Source organism: Acomys minous (genome assembly GCF_964271855.1).
Source record: "Acomys minous genome assembly, chromosome: 15".
NCBI classification, from domain to species: Eukaryota; Metazoa; Chordata; class Mammalia; order Rodentia; family Muridae; genus Acomys; species Acomys minous.
Window position 1 is genome coordinate 12,525,191 of NC_140497.1, and position 22,146 is coordinate 12,547,336.

The following is a 22,146-nucleotide window of genomic DNA, read 5'->3' on the forward strand; positions in this document are numbered from 1 at the left end:
TAAAACGGAACCTCTGAGTCATCTAAGACCTTAGCTAGACCTTACCAGAGGTCTTATACTTCAATATTTTTCTAGCTTTTAATATTCAAAACAGCAGCCATGTTCCTTGCGAGCTTGCTGGCAGACTCTGTCCTCTTTAGGTGAACAGCTCTTCCAAGCAGCGAGTATTTGGTAGCATGTTCTTGGAGCAGCGCTCGGGTGCCCAGGGGTCCTGGGCCTGCTCCTGGGCCAGTGTGTTCGGCTGGTAGGTGAAAATACGTATGGACATCAGCTTTCAAAGGGTGATCTTGCCAACTGCTGCTCACGACTTACAACTTGCACGTGTCCTGTCCTCACTGGGTCTTAGGTGGGCAATTCTGCAACCATGAGTTATGCAGAAAAGCCGAATGGACGTGAGAGACACGGCCATTTCGGAAGTAAAGTTTCAGCATGACTCTCCAAATGCTTGTGGTAAAAGTACAAGGGACTTGACTCGTTTTCCCATAATTAGTTGCAGTTCTGGAGGTCTGCCCTGCTCCCCAGCCCTCTTGCCTTGCATTCACGGCTGTTCGAATGGAAGCTAGTGGAAAATTCCTGTCCCCTTTCAGTCCGCTGCCATGAGTTATAAAAAGCATGCCATTCAGAAATGACTTTTATTCTGCGTGCTTGAATTTTTACTCACAAAGTCAAGTGGGGGGAGGGTGGATTTTCAGAGCTATGTTCTACTTATCAATGAGGTTAGGGGCTGCAGTACCAACCCAGGTCACAGAGGGGTTGGCCTGGTTCTGCTACTTCTTTAGGGGCTCATATTGATAACACTGAGTCCATCTGAGTCACAATGACATTAGCCCCACAGGTCACTCAGAGCTGGCCCTGCCTGACTTGCTTGCTGGGAATGAGGAGCAGGCATAGAAGATGGCAGTAGCAAACGTTTCCTAGGTGTTGTTAGATCTATTTGTCTTAATCAAAACATGAATCATGCCCCATTTTTAAACCAGAGCACACTCTGATTGTCCTGGGATTTGCTCTTGACCCTCGTGAGCCGCTTTAACTTGATCTTGACAACTTCCCTCAGATGCAGGAATTCAAATTTAAGAAATGTGGGTGCCAACTCTAATGTTGCAGCTCGCTGCTTACTGAGTTCCCCTGCTCAAAGGACCTACCCTGGAGTTTGGCTGCTTCTGGGGATATTCATTTGGAGCATTTGGTTCCTTGGAATCTTGCCCCCCGCTCCCCGCGTGTGCCCCGGGGTGTGTTTCAAGGCCAAAGTTAGAGCTGAAGTGAAGGATTTGCCCCCAGCGCTTTTCCTGCCTTTCAGTATTTTCCAGCTGGGAGCTGCAAACCTCCCAAGGCCTTCCTTCATTCCTAAGCTCGTCAGTTCCAGCCTCTGTGGTGGCTTCAGTTACCTTTGATGACAAAGTCCCTATTAAGAGCAAGTGCCTCCAACAGAACCTGAATCCTTATCCCCGTCATTATCCCCAGGACCCCCACATGAGCCAATTACAGCAAAGGAACTGTTCTCGTGGCACCTTTGTGTGTGTGTGTGTGTGTGTGTGTGTGTGTGTGTGTGTGTGTGTTCCTATTAACTGCTCAGGAAGCAAGGGACACCAGCTGTAAGAGAGACCCTGGTGTGAGGTGTGTCTAGCAAGCACACCTTCTGAAGGGCCATGCTATCTAGAAAGACCTACTAAAGGAAGAAAACTCGCAGAGTTCAGAGAAGCAGGCTCTACTTTGGACAACTTGTGTATGCCAATCTTTCCTGTCCCCTAGATGATGGGAAAGGGGGTGGGGATGGGGGCAAGGTAGCAGCATCCAGTCTCCATGAGCAGCCAGTGGACACTCGGGCCTTCCTTCCATCCCCACCTCACTTTCCATCCCTTGAGTCTTCTATTGTCTCCATTCTAACCCCTGATCATAACCTTGGGGAAAGGCATTATATTTGTCCAGTACTTAAACCCACTGCAATAATCTCTCACTTGGGAGTTCTCCCTCCCTCCACACCACTACTCAGCGCAGGCCCTGAATGGTGGAGTTTATATTGGGATTCATGCCAAGCTGCTTTTGAGTCATTTTAACAATATAGACTCCAAAGATAACAGCGCAAAGGTATATAACACATGGGTTTGGCAGACAGAGAAGGACTGAAGTATTGACTTCCATAACAGAGCACGCATCCACCTGAACTTACACATGGGCATGAAAATTGTGCTCTATAACAGATCACTCCCCAGTAACAGGGGGAGCACGTTTCAACACACGCAACAGTGTGAATGAGTCATTGAAAAAATAAAACTACGGAGCAGAAGTACAGCCTGCACTGCTCCGTTATAGGACATTTAAAACGTGGTTGCATATGCCTATAGCAGGTAGCAAAATAAAGACTAGCCTTGAGCAGAAAGGACCCACGTGGGGAGGGGAACACAGAACCCGTCAGCTGTGCTGGCTCTCCTCCATACGCCAGGCTGCGGTGTCTTTACGCAGACATGTGCGAGTGTATTCATCAAAGTATGTACTTTGGGATGAATGGACTGCAGGCTGTGTGATTTACTCCTTGGAAAACTGAACTAAGTTCCATAGTACAGCATAGTGCAGAGCCTAAAGCAGCTGAGCCAGCAGTCCGAATCAGAAAAAAACTAGAAACCTCATCCGTTTGGTGAAATAGGGATGCAGGGGCAACAGGACCTGATTGGCACCGCTCTGAGAGAACGGCCTTTCTGTATTGATAACTAGTTTACTCATGAATCCTCCTGTGCCCTGAAAACCTCTCCTGGCCCCTTGTCTCCGGTCTCTTTGCACATGGCTCTTATGGCCTGAGGAGCAGCTTGCGCCTGTGATCCCCAAGGCTGAGTTATCACAGAAGTTACTATCCGTGGATGTCAGATCTGCTTCTGAGTCTGGGCCATGTGAGGAGTAGAGCTTTGGGGGAGACAGGACAGCCATTGGCTGCAGGGCTCCTCATGCTCCCTCCCCATATGGAGACAAGCCTATCCTCCCCCTCCCCCCCTCCCCTCTCCCCCCACACCCCGCACCCCCTCACCCCACTCACCTCACAGATCTTGCCCCTCCCTCAGCAGGACACTTCCTATCTCTGCACTCACAGCCAGGCAGCAAACCAGAACCAGGTCCCCTGCCTCCCCTCCCTTGTTTCTGGCTTATTCAACATGACAGGTGTGCTCTAGAAGTGGCAGCTGTGCACAGTGACAGAATAGCAAGTTTTGGGAACAAAGTGAAGTCTACTGTGTGTCCTGAGGACATAGGAAGAAGTATAAGTCAGGTGTCCAAGGCCACTGCAAATCTGCCTTATCATAGGAACTTCTAAGGTGAAAAAAAAATGAATGTAGTTTTGCCATCTGTGCTGTCCCTTCCAGTGTCTCCTCAAGTTGAGTCTCTTCTCTGAATGAAAGAGATTCTCTCCTTGACGTGAGTATAAGTTGAACAAGACACGGAGATTCATGCTATCATGTGATTTGTATATTAAACGTTGCAATCAGAAGGAGAAGCAGATACAGATTTGTCATTACTACCTTCAAAGGGAACCATATTTAGTATGGTCTGAAGTCGGGTACACATTATAAAGTGAGTTCTGATTAGGCTTCATTTTTAACTAATTTTTTTTTTCTCCCAAACAGCAGCACTTTTTAAAGAACATTTCACTGTACAATGTAGTTAAAATTATAACCCTTTATTAAGGTCAAGTAAGGTTTTCTAAAAGAAAATTTGAATCTGTTCCTTTGTAGTTAAAAATAATAAGGAATTTCACAAATATACCACGAATGTTAAACAGATAATTAGCTTGTGGTTGGAATTTGATGGTTTCATGTTACTCAGCAAAATGTAATGTATTCTCTTTAGCAGCATTTTTGCACCAAACTTTCCCATTAAGGAGCCCAGTTTATTCAGGGAATTTTAAAGCTACATCTGTATCTAATAAGTGTTCAGGATTCCAAAGACTAGATGGTCTAATAAAACCCAAGACTCCAGTTATCTTCAGACTAATGTTTATCGTTATCTGGTAGATGCCCCCAAAGACTGATATCATCTGTTGACTCTAGAAATTTAATAGCATTTTTAAAAAATGCTTTCAGAAACCCAGAAAGAAATCAGAGGAAACACTGCCTCCGAGTAATTCTGCATCTTGTCCAGCCAGGCATGCAGGTTGACTGGTTAGCCCAGGATCCCTGCCTAGAAGGTAGTATGAGTCTATCCATTAACACTGAAGTGGTTCAGACTTTGTTGAACAACAAAGCATGCTGGGACACTTCTTCCCAGTTGCAGACAAACCTACCAAAGCCCGAGGTGATAAAAATGCATTTGAAAAGAAGTAGCCATTTTAATGGGCTCACTGTGAGACCTGCAAGTTCAGCAGGAGCTGGATGGAGCAGGTGGGAGGAAAATGTCGTGGACAGGGTCAGGCACACCCATCTCCAGAGAGGAAGAGGCCCTTCATCAGGTGATATGCAGAATAAAGCCATTGCACGTTGCACGCACACTGTCCTCCTGATCAGTGTTGAATAGTAATTAGCTACTGTAGGAGCAGACACACACTGGCTCCTACCTCACACAGCACAAAGTTGAGAGGAACCAAAACCTTTAAGCCGTAGAATCTCTTAATATGGATCCTGATAAGCATGGTTCTGATCTGATACCAATAAGGAATTTATCACAATTGCAGTTTGGTGACAGTACACATCTGACAGTTTCTAGTGCACTTCTGCTCCCACTCTTGATGGAAACACATGACTCTTCTGTGAGCTCACCACTGTTAACAAAGGAGAGTGTGATCCATTCCTTAAGGTGCCAAGTCATGGTTTTAACTAAAGAGCTGGGTGGAGTGAAAGAAAGAGTGACTAAGCTGATACCGAGTGGCTAATCCTGCCCTTAAAGTACCACTGAGTAAGCAAAGGCTGCTCTGAAGGACTGCCTCAGGGACTCCAAGTACATGGCACCCTGAGGGAACAGGAAGAGACTGGTGGCTGTGGAAGACCAGTGAGGAGAGGGTTGGCTGGGATACTGGGGCTTTTCCGAGCACTGCAGATGTTCTGTATGACATGCTAGAATGGCACAGAAGTGTCACCACAGCTGTCTGAAGTGTCACTACAGCTGTCTGAAGCCACAGAACGGACTCAGGGTTGAGCCATGGCTTGTGGCTGATACATATGCGGTGCTGGGTGGCTGCTTTTAGCTGTTCCCCTGGAGGTGGGGGTGCTGACAATGAGGGAGGCTGTGGAGGCAGTAGCTGAGGAATCTCTCCTTCCTTCCCTAAACTATGAACCTGGAACTGCCAGAAACACCATACACACACACAAACACACACACACACACACACACACACACACACACACACACACACACGCACGCATGCGTGCAAGCACGCACACAGGCCAGTGAAAAAGTTTTACCTTTGAAAAAGTTTGGTTATTCCAGTAAAGCTAGCACACTCCCGTCAGAGTTCTCTAATGGTTTATCTTGTGGTGTAAATGTGCAAACACAGACAACCTGGGGAAATAACTCCAAAAAAAAACCACATAATGATAATAACATGGACACCACACATGAACTTTCTATACACACATCTAGACTTCTCTCTCTCTCTCTCTCTCTCTCTCTCTCTCTCTCTCTCTCTCTCTCTCTCTCTCTCTCTCTCGTATAGAATGTCTCTATTCATACTCTGGACGAACATCAAAGTGTTGTTTCCCCTGTCTACCCCCCACCTCCCATTGCTTGAGTCTGGCAAAATTCCTGCTGCTGGCTCTGGTCAGAAACAAATTGTCTAAAACAATCTTAATGTTTTTACCCCTTTTCCTTCTGGTTGGTGGTCTTGATAGCCCAGAGGGCCCCCCCCAGCCCGAGTGGGTGGGCAGCTTCCCAGCTCCCCCTGCTCTCCAGCACATCTTGGAACAGAATGTCAGGCTTTATGCTAATGGCCTTTCAAAGTCTCATACAACCCAGAATACTATGCTGAGAAAGGTGATCTCCCTGCTGTAAATCTACGACCAGACCATTTCATGACATGCTCCCCATTTTTGCTGTTGTGCATTACTTCCAAGATACCCTCTACGCTGCCAAGGTGGAAATCTTCCGTTTGTGGTGGAGTTCAGTGGAATGCCCTTACTGGATGGCATAAAGAGATGGGCCGAGGGTTGGAGACTTGGCTCAATGCTAGGCCTTGCCTAGCATTGCCAAGGCCTGAGTGTCATTCCCAATACCAAACCAACTAGCCATGAGTATAGATCCAGGCATAGCCTTTGTCTTGTGAATTTTCGAGAACAGTCATAGTGAAAGTGCATATGTATCTCCTAGAAGGCACAGAAATCCTCTTAGGGCCAGTTGATGACCAGACCACGCCACCCAGTAGAACTGAGCCCTCAAACAAGGTGCCTACATACCCCCAGCTGTTCTTGGTGGAATGTAATAAAATACATGGGGAGTCTGGGTGCTTGCTTCCTGTAGTACATTATGAATGTTCTCTCCCCAGAGGCATGGTAAATGTCCAACACACAGAAATTACTCATTAACATGATAAAATAATACATCTCCAAGACCTATATCTTAGTATCTCAGCACTTAAAAATTCTACATATTCTTTCTTTTTTAAAAAAGAATTTTCCACTCTCCACAAAAATATAAACTATATTTTCATAAAACTGTATATTTTGAAATGATGGATGATATTTTAAATTTAGCTTCTGGTTGCCTTTTTTGTGTTTTTTGTTTGTTTTGTTGTTGTTGTTGTTGTTTTGGTTTTGGTTTTTTGAGATAGGGTTTCTCTGTGTAGCTTTGGCTGTCCTGTCATTAAACAATGTGTTTTCTAGCTTCATGAAATTGATTCCAAAGTTTATTCACAGATGTGAAAGGTTGTTCAAACAGAGAACTGAGGCAGAGCCTGAAGCAGAAAAATTGCCATCTGAGGACCCTGGTGGGAACAGGATGTTGGCGGCACCCTGTAATTGGTTCTCCTTGGATTACAAGGCTAATAGTTCTTCCTGCTGGAGTAGTGCTGAGGGAGGGTTAGGTCCACTTTTCAGGAGATGTTTGGGAGGTTCACATTTTCTTGCCATTTGGTACAGGCTAGAATTAGGATGTGAAAGTTAGCTAATTTCATGATGAAATACCAACTTAAAGTATCTATTTAAAGACATCCAGCTGGCACCCCAGACCTGGAGTTTAGGTGAAGGAGAGCAAGTCCTGCCCATTTGTTTTCAAACCACACATGAATCAGTCGTTTTTAATCCCATTAAACTGATACAACTTTTAAGCCAAGGTTTTAACTGTTTTTATTTTCATCAAATCATGGGTTTTATACTATTCCCATCTTAAGCATGCATGTAATGCTGGTGTCCAGGCATCTTTGGCCCTGCCCGTCCTAAGGTCGCTGGATGGGAGACAGTCCAGCTGACTTTCCAAGTCACCGTGGAAGGGGAAGGACCACGGGTGCTTCCTGGGACTCCATATTGTTGGTCACTCACAGTGGTGTACTGTGGAATCCAGGGTTTTATCTTCCGTGCACTTTCAGAAAGGGCCTGGATCTGTGTGTAATTCCCAAGAGTTGGCATGCATGCTTTCTCTTCGTTGTCAGACCGTCCTTGTTTTTACTGACTGGACTACAAAGTACAACTTCCTGCCACTGCTTAACGCAGAAGGTATTAGCTAGTGCCTTCCCCCTGTTAGTAGCTCTGCCACACTCTCACTTAGGAAGGATGGGAAGTCCCACCTGTCTGCCTGCATGGCAGATTTACCCACCCCACTGTGTGGGGCTGCAGAGTGGGAGATGTGCTTTTGTTAGCTGGCTCTGGATGTTGGCCAAGCTGCTGGACCTGAAAGGTCCACTTCCTTTTTACCTCTAACCAAAAGTTAAATTATTGTTGAGTCTGGCTATATATAAACATTGTCCTCCACTCCATATGCTTTAAAATACTTGTCTGTGGACATTTATTTATACATTGGTATGTTTGATGGGTTTTGTTTTGTTTTGTTTTGTTTGAAGCTGAGTCTCATATAACACAAGCTTGGCGTTGAACTTGAGAGGTACTGTAAACTGGCCATTTCAGAAACACATCCACTTAGAAATAGTTATGATTTTCATTTTATGAGGATTCCTTGCAGTGACCAAAGGCTTTGTGTTGCCCTCACACACTGGCATATAGCTCACTCACATAGCTCCAGCCTCGAGGCTCCTTTCCTCAGTGCGCGTTCATCCCTCTGGCTGGTGCAAAGCACACTTCACCTTCCTCCAGGCCACATTCTCAAGCAGTCTCCTCCCGCTCCACTTAACCCAGCACCCAGAGTAAATACTTTCTGGACACTTGGAGCCCCTCAGTCAATATTTTTTGAGCAAATAAATGAACTTTAATGGCTCCATCCTGACCGGGAAACACCTCCAGACTAATGGAGGGGTCCGATGGTATTCACTCGCTCACGTCAGCAAGCTTAAAACAAACATGGCACTTCTGTCCAAATCCATATTCATATGGCCCCTCTGAGCTGTGCCTGTCACCCTCCCAGCCGAGGCAGGATCCCCTGCGATCAGAGGAAGGCTGCACACTCTTCCTCTCTCTGAGCTCCTCCTGACCTCTGAATCACACAGCAGGGTGTTATCACACCAGTGTAAGCTGGTTTACAAATACACACCATGCCTGGTTAGAGATACCAAGGAGCCTTGGAGTGGGCTTGTGCCAAGCGTGCTGCTCCACCTCCTGTTCTAATGTCACTGCTACTTACTGCTTTAGAGATAAAAGCCTGGTGGGAAGCGGAGTGGGTGTCTCTAAACCTCAGAGAAGACACTAGAAGGTACGATGTTCCTCATGTCAGAAGAAGACACAGAAGGACTGCAGTGTCCAGCTCAGTTCTGTTTAACTAGAGTAAGCCTTTGTACTGACACAGAGAGACTATTTTTGAAGAAAATAGCTGATCCAGTCAGCTGCTACTTGAATCTGATACAGTGAGGTGCGCGCGCGCGCGCACACACACACATACACACACACGCATACTGTCACAAAGGCAGAGGGTACTTTGTCGTTATCATAAGTAATAGAAAAAAATCTTCAAATTTTGATACATGGTTTAGAAGTAGTCTGTTCATGGTCCATTGCATACATTGTTTTAATTCCCAACTCAGGAAGTCGCCAGACTCTCCCATTCTGTCCTCATTTCATGGGCACTTATGGAAAGATACAAAGTCCCTCCTTCTGCTCCTGTCATTACCGTCAGCCCCTGTGCTCTCTCTCTTGCCTTTCCTGCCCTCCCTGCCTAGGCTTTAATCCAGGCACTCTGTTCACCTCAGTCCTCTCTTGTCTTGATTATGACACGGCAGGTCCTTCTTCCTCTTCCTCCTCCTCCTTCCGCCCTTCTACTCTTCCTCCTTTTACCCAGATGTTACCTGGTATCTCGCTTTTGTTCCTTTCCCCCAATTCTTTCCTTCCTGCCTCTTTTCTTGTCACCCAGCAAACCCGTGGTGTGATGCCAAGTCTGTGTGGTGAGAAGGAAAGCCACACTGTAAAGAGCTAATAGATGTCCATAAATGCTCAGCTCAGAGGACAAAACAGGTCTCACTATGTCATCCTGGCTGCCCTGCAGCTCTGAGCAGGTTGGCCTCAAACTCACTGAGATCTGCCTGCCTCTGCCTCTTGATTGCTGGCATTAAAGGTGTATGCTTTTGATTTTAACTTTGCCTATATCTTTCTTAGTGTTTTTTTTTAATTGTCTATATAGTAATAGGATTGGTTTTAACTATTGTCTTTTAAAATACAAACATAGAAAACATCTAGGATTTATTTGTATGTGCGTGTGAGGGTGTGTGTGTGTGCGTGTGTGTGTGTTTTATGTGTGAACACGTGTGGAAATGTCGGCTGCCTTTCTTAGTCTCTCCCCACTTATTTATGGATCAAGGTCTCGCACTGAACCTGGATCTCACCAGTTCATCTACACTAGCTGGCCAGTGGGCTCTAGGGACCTGTCTATCAATGCAATCATAAGCCACCAAAGGCTGGAGTCACAAATGCATGACACCACACCTCACTTTCCCAAGCATCTCAGGGATGTTCATGCTTGTGTCGCAAATAGGTCACTAACTGAGCCATCTCTCCAGCCCCAATTTTTCAGTTATTTTATGTGTTTGGATAAAATAAGCTCCACAGACCTCATTATCTTTATCAGCTTTCAGATAGAGCGACTGGCATGTAGATAAACTTCCAAATTGTAGTTTGTTAACTGTTTAGACCAATTCTAATTAAAGTCAATGGACTTTCCTATATCAACACTGAGCACAAATGGATGGTCTCCTGTCTCAACAGGAAGTGAGTGAGGTATAAAGGAAGTCATTTCTTAGCTCCAAGCCCTTCAGGCTAATCAGCTCCATAGAGTGATACATAAATAGTTAATCCAGCATGTCCGGCAACCATATGTGACAGGCGGAGACCTCCTGACTACAGCGTACAATCAACATTTCCATGTATAGAAACCATGTGTCCTTGTGCACCATGAAGAGTTGGCACATACTGTGCTACGCACACTCTCACTGTGTCAGCGCACTGCTACGGTGGAAAGTTACACACTGTGCTGAACCCGCACTCTTCAAATACGCTACCCTTCTCCACCCTAGTGCACTCATCCTCGTGTCTCAAAATGATGGTGCTAATATAAAATGACCATGCTCACCTGAGCTCTGAATAGATAGCTTAATCATCTTAGCTAAATGGGGGGGGGGGGGGAAATGCTTCTGCTACTAAGTGTGCATTTTCCTAACTCAGAGTATAACTCCTAGAGGTACAGCTGCCGTTCTCCAGCCTGCAGGGCAGTACAGTGACGTGGGTGTCACAGAGGCTGAAGGGCATCTTCCCATAGTGAGCCAGGCTCTGTATTCTTTAATAGACAGATAAAAAGTGCTTTGCAGCTGTACATGGTAACACGCATGCACGCACGCAAGCATGCACGCAGGTGGGAACAGCCTGAAGGGCTGAGTTCCTCTGCAAACCTCTTGTCATTTGTTTTCCCAGTGGCCACAAGTTATGTTTTCAGGAGCGTAACTGCCTTGTTGGCGTTGCCTTCAATTGATAAACTGCAGTTTCCAGACCTTTCTTCAAGTATATCTTATTATCGCTTTTCACAAAAGAAAAAGCTTGCTGTTCTGAACTGTACTCGTGTTGTTTAAAAACCAGCACTGAGAGGCCGGTGGCAGAGGAAATGTTTACATCGAACTAATAAGCATTAGCTGTGCTTTTCAAGTCACTCCGTCTTAAAGCGGCGGCAGGGTTCATGGCTGTTTATAAAATATATGGTATTCGGGAGCATGAAATAGCTGTTTATTTCCTTTCCATATTTCCTCAAGTTGAGAGGAAAAATACGTTTGACCTACCAAACAGCAATGCGTGTTGGTGAGCTGGGAGTCTGTAAAATGCGTTTGAAATCACAGCTCTCTCCTAACACTTAGCTGATGGTCACCGGGTAGGATGGCATCTGGCAGCCAGGAGTTTATCTCCCGCTTGCTTAGCCGCTCCAGGGAGAGTGAGCCTTCCCTGCATTGTTCCATTCATGTGCTCCCCCACGTTTGTTCATTCAGAAGACCGACACTTCCTTTGCAGGACACATTAAAGGGGCAGCGTGGGCTCTTTTGATGGCGTTCGTGGAGCTTTCCTAGGTTGAACCCCTTAAATGTCCTCAGCGCCCAGAAACTGAAATTCATCTGCCAAACCCTAAATTTCCTTCCTGACAAGTATTGAAACCCCTAAAAGCTGCATGGTCCTTTGATTTCAGTTTTGTGCATCGACCAGGAGGGCAAGGAAATCAGGAAACATTTTTAAAAACATCTCAAGAGAAAACATGCATGACAATAAAACCAAATCTCTCTCTCTCTCTCTCTCTCTCTCTCTCTCTCTCTCTCTCTCTCTCTCTCTCTCTCTGTGTGTGTGTGTGTGTGTGTGTGTGTGTGTGTGTGTTATCTATGAAGAGGGGCTGCTCACACTGCTGTTCTTTTGCTCTCATGCTTATCTGCGCTTCCACTAGACCTTGTTTTCCTCCCTAAGAGAAGGGCAGTGTTTATTATTGCAGGTGCCAAAACACGGAGGAGAAAAACAAGCAGAGAGATTCCATTTAATCACTCCGAGTGGGTTTCATATTTACTTTCTGCTTTTGTTTCCACGCCTGGAGCCCATAAACCAAGTGAATGGGCTGGCACATCGCCTTTCTCAGGTGCAGCTCTCAGAGCTCGGACAGGTGCCGATGGGAGCAGGTGCGGCACAGGCACCGATGAGCAGATAAGCCCGAAGCCACCCCTCCCCTCCCCGTGATAGTTAGCTAAACAGCTACAAGAGGGGCTTTTGCAATACCACGGGTGCTACTGTTCAAATATTTACTAATAGCCCCTGGGAAGGAGGAGATTGTGACCACCTAACTTTGAGTTCCTCCTCCCTTTCTGTCTGTTAGCCGCTTTACAAAGCCCCACACAACAGGGGTGGTTTCTCAGCTCAGGAAACAGAAGCCCAGGTATACCTACCTAGCCTGGGCTCCACCAAGCCAAGCACATGAAATGAGCAATGTTGCCCTTTGCAAAAACTTTTTTTTTTTTTTTGCGACTGTTTATCTTAGCGGAGGATTTGGTAGTCGTTGGCAGATTACAATGTTTACTAGAAGGCTGTGACCACCCTCCCCCAACCACCCCCCCCCCAACACACACACACTTAGCTCTGCATCCCCAACACCACAGTAGATTTGGAAGGTCCCTGAATGTTCCCAAAGAAGTCCAAAGAGATAAGCAGACACCTGGGAACCCTCCCCAGCCCGGGCATTGGGACATGTGTTGTTGAACATTGAAGTTCAGTGTTCAAACATCTGTGAATTTTGGAAGGGAGAAAAAAAAAAAACAGAAGAAATCACCCAGAGGGGGTGGGAGACAACTAAAGACCCTGAGGGGGATTGTTTCTGTTGTGCCTGTCGTCCTGGGCAGTTTTTGTTCTCTGCTCTTTGATTTGAACAACTCCCCTCTCTCCATAAGGTCAGGGCTGGCAACACTCATTCATTTAGACTCCAGGCTCCAGCAAAGGCTCGCCCACTTCAGAAAGCGGGACTGCGCGTGAGAAAGGCGACTGACACTCCAGCCCTGTTCTCGGATTAAGGAAGGGTGACAAACCAAAAGACTGTGGTGGCAGCTGAGGAAAACAAAGTACGCCTTTCTGTGAAGAAGTACTAAATGAAGTCCACCAGCAGCTTATATGACTTTAAATAATTACCTTGTAGGCATGTGATGTCATTGTCATGACGGGTAACAAGTCATCTACTATCTGCATGCTTTGTTTAAACTTCCTGTGGAATACATATGGTTCACATAAAGAAAACTCCAGGGTCATTTGAGGTTTTGTAGCAAACAATCATTGTGAAAGCTAAACAGACCTTTCGATGTCTTGTTTTGGTTACGCTCTATAAAAAGGCCATGAAACAGAGAGATCATTGCAGCCCCAAGAACAGACTGTCAGACCCTCTCAGCCTTGCATGACTTGAGCGTAACAGCCCCCACGTGGGGACGAGCTCAGAGCCTGTCTCCGGGACTGAGCGGGGCTGCAGGGTCTCCGGGACGCTTGGGAAACACAAGCCCCGTTTCCAGATGGCAACCCCTTCACGGCGCAGCCCTGAGACTCTGAGAACACGAGGTCGGCTTTATTTAATTTCCTCTCTTTCTACCAAGAGTCATAATCTATTTTCGTAAAGAAATTCAGGAAATTGGTAAAGCACTTGACTCCATCCGTTAAGTGTCCATAATGAACATGATCGTCACGTTTTTCCTGGCTCCGTGCTGTCCTGTTCACGGCCTCCCCTCACATGCCCACAACCCACTGAGAAGATCCTGGTAATGGGTGTCACTTAGCCCCAGCTACTCACTTAGCGCCAGCTACTCAAACAAAACAGCCTGCAAGATCCGCCGAGAAGCACACTTCCTCTGCTCGGCTAGTAAAGATTCCTAAGTTCAGGGATCTTTCTGAGCAGGGTCTGGCATTCTCTCCAGATAACCCCCTTTGTTTCTCTTCACTCTGAGACTCCTTTACTCCAGGGCAGCACAAAAGAAGCCATCCTTCACTTAAGGATGCTTGCAGCCTATCTCAGCCACCCGGGGTCCATGATAAAACCAGGGCTGTTAGTTCTCGCCCAGCGGAGCCAGCCTGCCGTCCTACCTTCATCAGCCACTGCGTGTTGTTCTCTAGAGTGTTCTCCAGCACCTGCAGCCTCTGTACAGAGTCGTCGTAGTCCAGGGGTGCGTCCCTCTGCACGGCATTGGACAAGTAGGGGCTGGAGGAAGATCGGCAGCTGTCGCTCTCCGGCAGCAGGAATGTGTAGCTGCAGGGTCCGTGCTGGACCTGGTACTGCCTTCTGCCCGCGCTGTCCACGCTCTTCCTAAAGTTATTATTGTAGGCTGAGGCCAAGACAAGATCACAGCCAACAGTTAGGAAAACAATCTGCCACATTCTTTCCCTCTTTGGGTTATAAACTGTGAGTTCAGCAAACTTGCAGGCACGTATGCGTCCCGAGCCCTCAGCTGCTGCCTAAAGCCCAGGGCCGTGCTGTGTGAACAAGTCCATCAGTGAGAGCCTCCTTCTCCTCCCGTTTCTGAGGCAGGCTTGATCCCCCAGCGTTGTCTCTTCTCTTGTCTCCGGCACACAGGGAGCTGTCCTGCAGAGGAAGGAGCAGCAGCCCGGCTCACTCCAGAGGTCTGCACGGACTCTTTGTCTCTCCCCTGAGTCTACAGTGTCAGTATCCGAATCAATCACTTTCCTTCCCTTATATGATAAGTTGATAAGAGCAGCCAGACATGTGCAGCCAGCCGCTCCGCCCCCTGGCTCACGCACTATCTTCCTGTAGGGGGTCACTAGCCAGGCAACAGGAAAAATCAGCGCAGTGCTCACTGCCCCAAAGGACTGTGCACTGCAGGAGCCTTCTGGGAACACAGAGCAGCCACAAGACCCTTGGGCATGTCATAGGCACCACCCTTATGATTTCCTAGAGAGAAGCCGGGGCTCTGTCTGTCTGCTGGTGTGTAGGCTAAGCTTGCAGGCCATCTGAAGTAATCACTTTAATTTTAAAGCACACAGGAAGTTTCTGGTTTTCCCTTTAGGAATAAAACTACAGCCATATCAGGACTTTGGTTTACTTTTGTTATTGTAAATATATTGTGCCCTTCCAAAGGGAGGTAAACTCCTGTTGGTAGTATATGATTTTTTAAAAAAAAGATTAGCTAAATTATGCACAATTTTTATTTTAACCCAGTTTGATTTTATTAAATTGGGTTATCAAAATTGGTTTCTTAGAACTCACATGTTTGTACCTTAAAACAAAATATCCATTTAAATATACAATAAAACTTAAAAACACTTTGGCCTGATTAATGGGTTATTAAGTTATGATTAGATATTTAAATGAAGAATATCAAAAGGGAACATATTTCTTTTCCTTTACCGTCTCGGGATTTGCTTGGGGCTCATCGTTCTGAACATGTTATTAATTAAATTAGTTCCAGTCAATGGGTTCAGGCAAATCACTTTCCCCTTTTAATTAAGCTCTAAAGCCCCTGGCCATAAAAGTCGGGGTCTGTACTGACCTCTAAGGTGCTTACAGCTCTGTGGCTTTGCTGGTCCAAAGTCACTTCCTGGCCTAACTAGAACTTACAGCGCAAATTCCAGTGTCCTGTGAACTGACTCAGAGGACCAGCTCTGCCTCCAGGAAGCCCAGGGCAGCTCCATGGTATGCATCCTTGGCTTCTGGAGGATTCAAGAGACATGACTTTAGACCATAGGTGAATCTGGAATCTGCACAGTGAATTTTGTTTTTCATGGAATAAGTTTGAAAGAGACCTAACTAAATCTTTTTTAAAATGCATCCTATTAGCAAACTGGCCCCCAAGTTGGCACCCGCACAGGGATTCCCATCCCAGGATCCATGGGCAGAAACCACAGGGCCCATGAACCTGGAGAAGAACATGTCTGTATTTTTTCACCAGCTCCAACTGAAATCCAACTCTGCCCGTATCCCTGAGAATCGATGAGCCATACTTTGCCACCAGTGTAGACACATCCTTCTTAAAGACACCTTAAGCCTCCCAGTCCGTAGAAGGGACTCACAGGCTCAGAAATTACTAGTGAGTCCTATGGCTCAGAAAGGCCAGAACTCATACCCAGGACAATTAATAGGGCAAGAAGTTTGATTTCTGAGAGCTGGTGCATGGCTGACTAATGCTAACCCCAGCTCAGAGCACCTCGCAATAGAGCAGGCAGGCCCCAGCTTAGCTGCACCCAGCCTCGGTGGTCCTACTTGGAAAATAGAGGCCATTTATTCTCTGTGGAATTTTCTAGTCTAAGTTGATATGTACTAGGCACAGTGCTGGAGTGCCAACCTCCTTTCTTCTCAGTCTCACTTATCACGTGGAAATGAATTTCTCACCGCCAAACAGTAGCTCTGGAGTTCAGTACTAAGTCTCTGGCTCGAGGAAAGGCAGTAGCACGGGGTGCAAATCTCTTGGTTTTGTTTGTTTGTAAAAGCACAATTCAAGGCATTAACATGTGGTCCCGGTTGGAACCATTCAGTTGTGTTCCAGGCAAATCGGGATGCTTAAGGAGAAGAAACATGGGAAAAGAGATATGCTGAGTACCGAGTCAAGCACTCTGCTGGGCATAGGGTGACTCCCATCAGGACCTGTGATCCAAAGGGGTTCGCGGAGCATGGAGGGAGGGAGACCGTAGGCCGGGGGCAATGAGAATACACAGGAGAAGGTGACTCCGCCTCCCAGGGACTCCAGGCCTCTGTGCTTTTGCTGTGGACACTGTCATCATCCAGTCCCTCCAGAACATGGTAGAAGCCGTTCTTTGTGGATTCTGAAGTGAAAAGTATTAAAAGTGGAGTCAGCAAGGCTGCTTTGAGGAATGAGGTGGTGGAGGCTTCAAGCTGTGTGGGCTGCCTGCTCCATCTTCATGACTGTAGCAGCAGTCGTGGCAGCCACCAGGCAGCTCTCGGCCTCCCAGAACAACTGGGCACCCGCAGGGCTTTATTTATTTATTCACATTTTTTTATTATTGTCACACCCCTGAAGTAGTCCTTTAGTCCTTTTTTGTTATTTTTCAACCATTTAAGAATGTAGGAATCAGAGTAAGGCACGGTGCCTACAATTCCAACACCCAAGAAGCTATAACAGAAGCAGATTTGAGGCCAGCCTGGCCTACATAGTGAGTTCTGGGCTACATAGAGGCTCTGTCTCAAACAAAACATACACACAGATACACACACACACACACACACACACAGACACACACACACACACACACACACACACACACACACACACACGTGCGCTAACTCATACACCCAAATAGGTTATGTGTTAGGAGCAGGAGGAGAAGTCGGCAGATCCATACTGTGGGGATGGGACACATTCAGTAAGACACTCACTGTTGAGTGCACATACAGCACGGAAAGAAGGCATTACTTAGCAGTGTGGCATATGCCAAAGCAAGGGGCTAGTAAAAAGCTCTAAGAAAAATGACGCTTTGAAGCTGGTTATAAAGTGCTAAGAACATGCAAAGGGTGGCACGGTGTGGTAGCCCCAGGGCCACGGGGAACTCAGCGGGGCTTTTACACAGTTAGAACTGCAGCTAGACTGCAGAGAGGAACCACAGGAGACGCTCACAGGACACGGGCTCCAGGGAGGCCAGCAGAGACCGAAAGGGCTCAGCTTCCTCTCCTGCCCAGGCTGTAAGCACCACCAGCCAATGGACAGTGATTGCCACCATGGCCTAGGGTAGCAACTAAACATGCTTAGACCCTGCCATGTTTTTCTGTGATTCTCCGAAGCGTGTCTCTTCCATGGACCCTTCGGCTTCCCTCAATCACTCGCTGACAGGATTCCTGAAGCAGATACAAACTGGAGGACCTTACCACTGGCTTCCCAAAAGCTGCCCCCAGCCCCAGTCAGTTCTAGGGCGCAGCTGTATGTGGTGCTGTTTGTGTTCTTAAGAAATTGCATGTTTTTTCTGCCATATTGCATGTCATCAGCTGAAATCTCAGAGCCCCGTTCATCCTCCTAAGAACTGCCTCCACTTCTCATTAAGCCATTTGATGGCCCCAGAAAGACATAGTTATCTGTTTCCAGAAAGAAAGCCACCCACAAAAACCTTTTAAAAAATGGTTTTATTAATTCTCTGGGAATGTCATGCAATGTACTTTGCTCATATTCACACACCCATAACCATCTTCTCCGCCCTCCCGCCGCCCAACTTGGAGATGATAATAACAACTTCTCCCTCCTCCTCCTCCGCCTTCAGTCTGCCCTGTTCGTGTTGCCCAGATAATCCTGAGAGCAGGGGCAGTACTATGCACAGCTGTCCCTCAGGAAGGACTGGTATGTGGCCAACTTAACAGGGGTCACATCATTTAAAAAACTAATTAATAATAATAATAATAATAATAATAATAATAGATTCTCCCTCTCCAGCAGCTGTCAAATGCCATAACTCTTTAGCTCATGGTGGGATTTTGTACCCATCCCACTCTAGGACTTTGGCTAGCTGTTGCTTACACAGGCCTTATGCACGCTCTCACAATCACTGTTCATGTGTTCATATGTGGATCAGCCTTGATATATCTGGAAAATGCTACTTCCCTGATGTGGTCCACCACCTATGGCTCTTACCATCCTTCTACACATTGTTCCACAAAGAACCCTGAGCCTTGCAGGGCAGCATACATCACAGAGACCTTTAAGCACCACCCTGTGGCATCATGTCACCCCCTTCAGCCGAGGTAAAGACTACAGGGTCACCTTCCTTCCCAAACCTTTCAGGAATCTACCCTCTCACACACAGATCCTGTGATGTCTGAATCCCAGGGTCAGAGTGGCCAGAGCCTATAGCTTGGCCAGCGTCACCCAGAAGATCATTGGCTCCCTGTAGGTGATGTCCTAGGAAGCCAGATACTCCCCACTTTTAAACCGGCACAAAGCGGGCAGCTCCCATGCGATCCATGCCAGGGGCCGTTTGTGAAAAGCTCCCAAGGGCCTTCACTGTCGCTGTGAGCCAGCTTACAGAATGTCACCAGGAGTTTTGTCACACAAGTGGGTAGACATGGAGCCTCTTGCCTGACCTGGGAGAACATTAAGCTCTCAACGACACAACAAGGGACATTTTACAAAAGCCTGTGTTATGAAAAAGTACACAGAGCACTCAGATCCTGTTCAGGCACGGGGTCCCCTGGACCACAGTCATTCTCTTCAGAGCTAGGCAGCCCCTCCGAGCCAGTCCCCTGTCCGTACCCTCACCAGGCATAGCAGAGTCCTCGCCATCTCATCACTGCCTACAGCCCTGGCATGCTGACTGGCACAGACACGTCGGGCCAGCTTGGCCTGGACTCTTGGAAAGTGCCTTGTTGGTATATGAGGGACTCTGAGTTCTGAATTACCCTACAATGTGGAGCTGGGACAGTGTGTCTTTGCTTCAGATGGACACACTCGGGACTCTCAGGCGCCTGGCATACAGAGTAGGGAGAGAACTGAGGGACCTCTTGGCCATCTTTCCTACTGCCCTTGGCATCTTAAAAGTTTTCAAAAGAGCCCATACGTTTCTATGTACAACTCAAAATTCGTTTTCAGGGAAAAGCATTAGGTACACGGTGGACATAAAACTTGTCAGCAAAGTTCTCTACCGTTCCCTCCAAATTGTCTGCAATTGGTAATGAAAATCAAAGAAGCAACTAATACACACACACACACACACACGCACGCACGCACACACACGCACACACACACATACATGCACGCACTCACATGCGCGTACATGCATACACACACACACACACACACACACACACACACACACACACACACACAAAGGGAACAGATATTTCATCATTCTAATAACAGTCCACACACAGCGATACCTTGGCATGGCTTGTTTCCATTAAGTGTATGTTGACCTGGATCTGAACAGCACAAAGGCAGACTGTGGCTATCAGCAAAAATGTCAGCACACCAACTGCCACCACTCCCGACCCACCAGCATGCCCATATGGAGCCGGGATCTGGAGTGCCGTGAGGTGAGTCCCAGCTGTAGATTTGAGAAAAGCACCAGAGGAAAGCCCCATGAAGTAACTCTTAAGGACAGAAGTACAGTGTACAAAGAGGAACACAGATCCATACAAACATACATACAAACATACATATATACATACATACATACATACATACATACATACATACATAGCTTTTTATACCTGATGAAGATGAAGAAATCAAGGCTCACTGAGGTGAAAAGCAAAGACTGCTGTCAGCCAAGTGCATCCACAGACCTTTCTCTTTCACTCATGGTAATGGCCATGGTGTGTATATGCACATGTGCATGTATGTATGCGTGCATGGGACCTCATGCTTGCAGAGCAAGTACTGTTACTCACTGAACTGCACCCTCAGCCCCTAAAGCAGTAATTACACTCCAATTTTAACGACTCCTTTGGAAAAGATTGAGACTTACTGTTTACTGCTTGCTGTCACCCTGTATGACACTGAAATGCATCCTAATGACAGAGTCAGTGTCCCAACCCAAAGCAGAGCTTCTGGGTGAAAGTGCAAGCTTGTGGGAATAGTGGGAACCAGTGACCCTCCATATGGGCACCCGTGGTCACCTGTGTGCGGAGGCAGCCTGTGATCACCCACTAGGGAGCAGTCTTGAGTGAGTCCACAAGCCCAGTTCATCAGAGACCTAGAATCCAAACCCTGAAACCCAGAGTAGGCACCAGTGCTCTGGCTAGCTGTAGCCACAGTGCCCCGCATTTTCTTTTTTCTAGCATTCATAATTTTTCCCAATCTGTCTCTTCAGCTCTGTCCTCTACTCACAGCTAAAAGAGTGTGATGGGTCTATGAAGTAAAATATGGCACCAACTAGAACACGGTTTCTGTTCTCATTGGAAGTATGTGTGTATTTATGTCTGTTTGCTGTGTGCACGTAGCATTTGACATAAAACAGCTAGCCCAGTATATTTAGAGTCTAATTAAGCCATTGGCTTAGAGTTAGGCATTGGCTCTGTGGAATTCACCTATGTGAGAGGTGAGGAAGTGAGTATTTTGTTACAATCATTCTCTGACTACCAGAGGAGGGAGGGACTGTCTGCCAGATGTGTTTTCAGGCCACTTCCTGTCGTGGGAAACAGCCGTTTCCGCCCACCGCGGCGTGTCTTCACCCACAAGTAGATGGTGGTAGGTGCATCAAAGGAGCACAGGATCTGTAGCACGGGCCTGTCACCCCTTCAGTCACCATCTTCATCCCAGCTGTGTGACTTCTGTATGACAAAGAACTGCAGAGGGTATGTTGGTGAGTGCGCACGAGGCCAGGGTGAGAGAGGCTTTATAAAGGTCATGTGCTCTCTTGATCACTGCCATCCCTGTTTAAGGTCTATCAAGAGGTACCAGGTGCTCACCCACTCGAACTTATCTGAGCGTTTACTGTGAAGTCATGTCTGAATGCCATGTAGATACAATCTATTTTTTGTTGTTGTTGTTTAAAAAAAAGAAAACTTAAAAGATTCCCAAATTGTTTCCAGTTTGCGCCGTCAGGCCCCAGCAGAGTATCCTGTCAAAGTCCTGTCATATGTGACACCAACACAGTGCATCTTCTAGAGCCCGCAGACTCTGAAACGGGGAGCTTTCTATTTATTAGAAACTTGGAAATATGCAAGTAAATATTTTTTTAAGATTACACCACAAATTCCTCAAATTTTTAGGAAGATTTCAGTTTATATAATTATCCTGCTGTATAAAGTTATCTCCAAGCACTGTTTGATTTTTAAATATTTTCATTCTAATATTTTGAGGAATATTTTATCTCCCCATCAAAAAACACATGTCAAAAGCGCCCAGATACAAGTCACAGCTTTGAGAAGACAGTGAGTATGACTCTCCAACAATGAGTGAGTGCCAGCCTGACATTTCTGCACTTCCGCTCTGGTGGGAGAACGGTAAACATTCTTTGTAACGCATCCGTGTGCCAGTGAGAGCCATCTCACCCGTGACCTGAATTAAATCTTTGCTTTGACACAGTAGTTGATGTTTTGAAGTGGTTTTATTGGCTAAAATTTTACAGTGAATATTCCTAAATCCATTTCGACACGCTTTTGAAAGTTTGAAACCTACTGCTTCTGAGAAATGTGCCACGC

The 22,146-nt window shown here is 46.6% G+C and overlaps 2 protein-coding genes across 5 annotated transcripts in view; one reads left to right on the forward strand and one right to left on the reverse strand.

The window, feature by feature from the left end:
• Positions 1–14,868, reverse strand: part of ANGPT2 (angiopoietin 2) — a 50,989-nt gene extending 36,121 nt beyond the window's left edge. The window contains exon 1 of the mRNA XM_084759306.1: positions 14,136–14,868. Coding sequence (XP_084615432.1) covers positions 14,136–14,426 — 291 coding nt within the window. The 5' untranslated portion in view covers positions 14,427–14,868. The remainder of the gene's footprint in view (positions 1–14,135) is intronic.
• MCPH1 (microcephalin 1) overlaps positions 1–22,146 on the forward strand; it is a 208,454-nt gene that overhangs the window by 123,428 nt on the left and 62,880 nt on the right. The window contains exon 13 of one of the 4 annotated variants that reach the window (XM_084759288.1): positions 12,965–13,175. The exons of the other annotated variants lie outside the window; for them this stretch is intronic. Coding sequence (XP_084615414.1) covers positions 12,965–13,084 — 120 coding nt within the window. The 3' untranslated portion in view covers positions 13,085–13,175. Of the gene's footprint in view, positions 1–12,964; positions 13,176–22,146 lie in introns of those variants that run through there. 4 annotated transcript variants of the gene reach the window in all.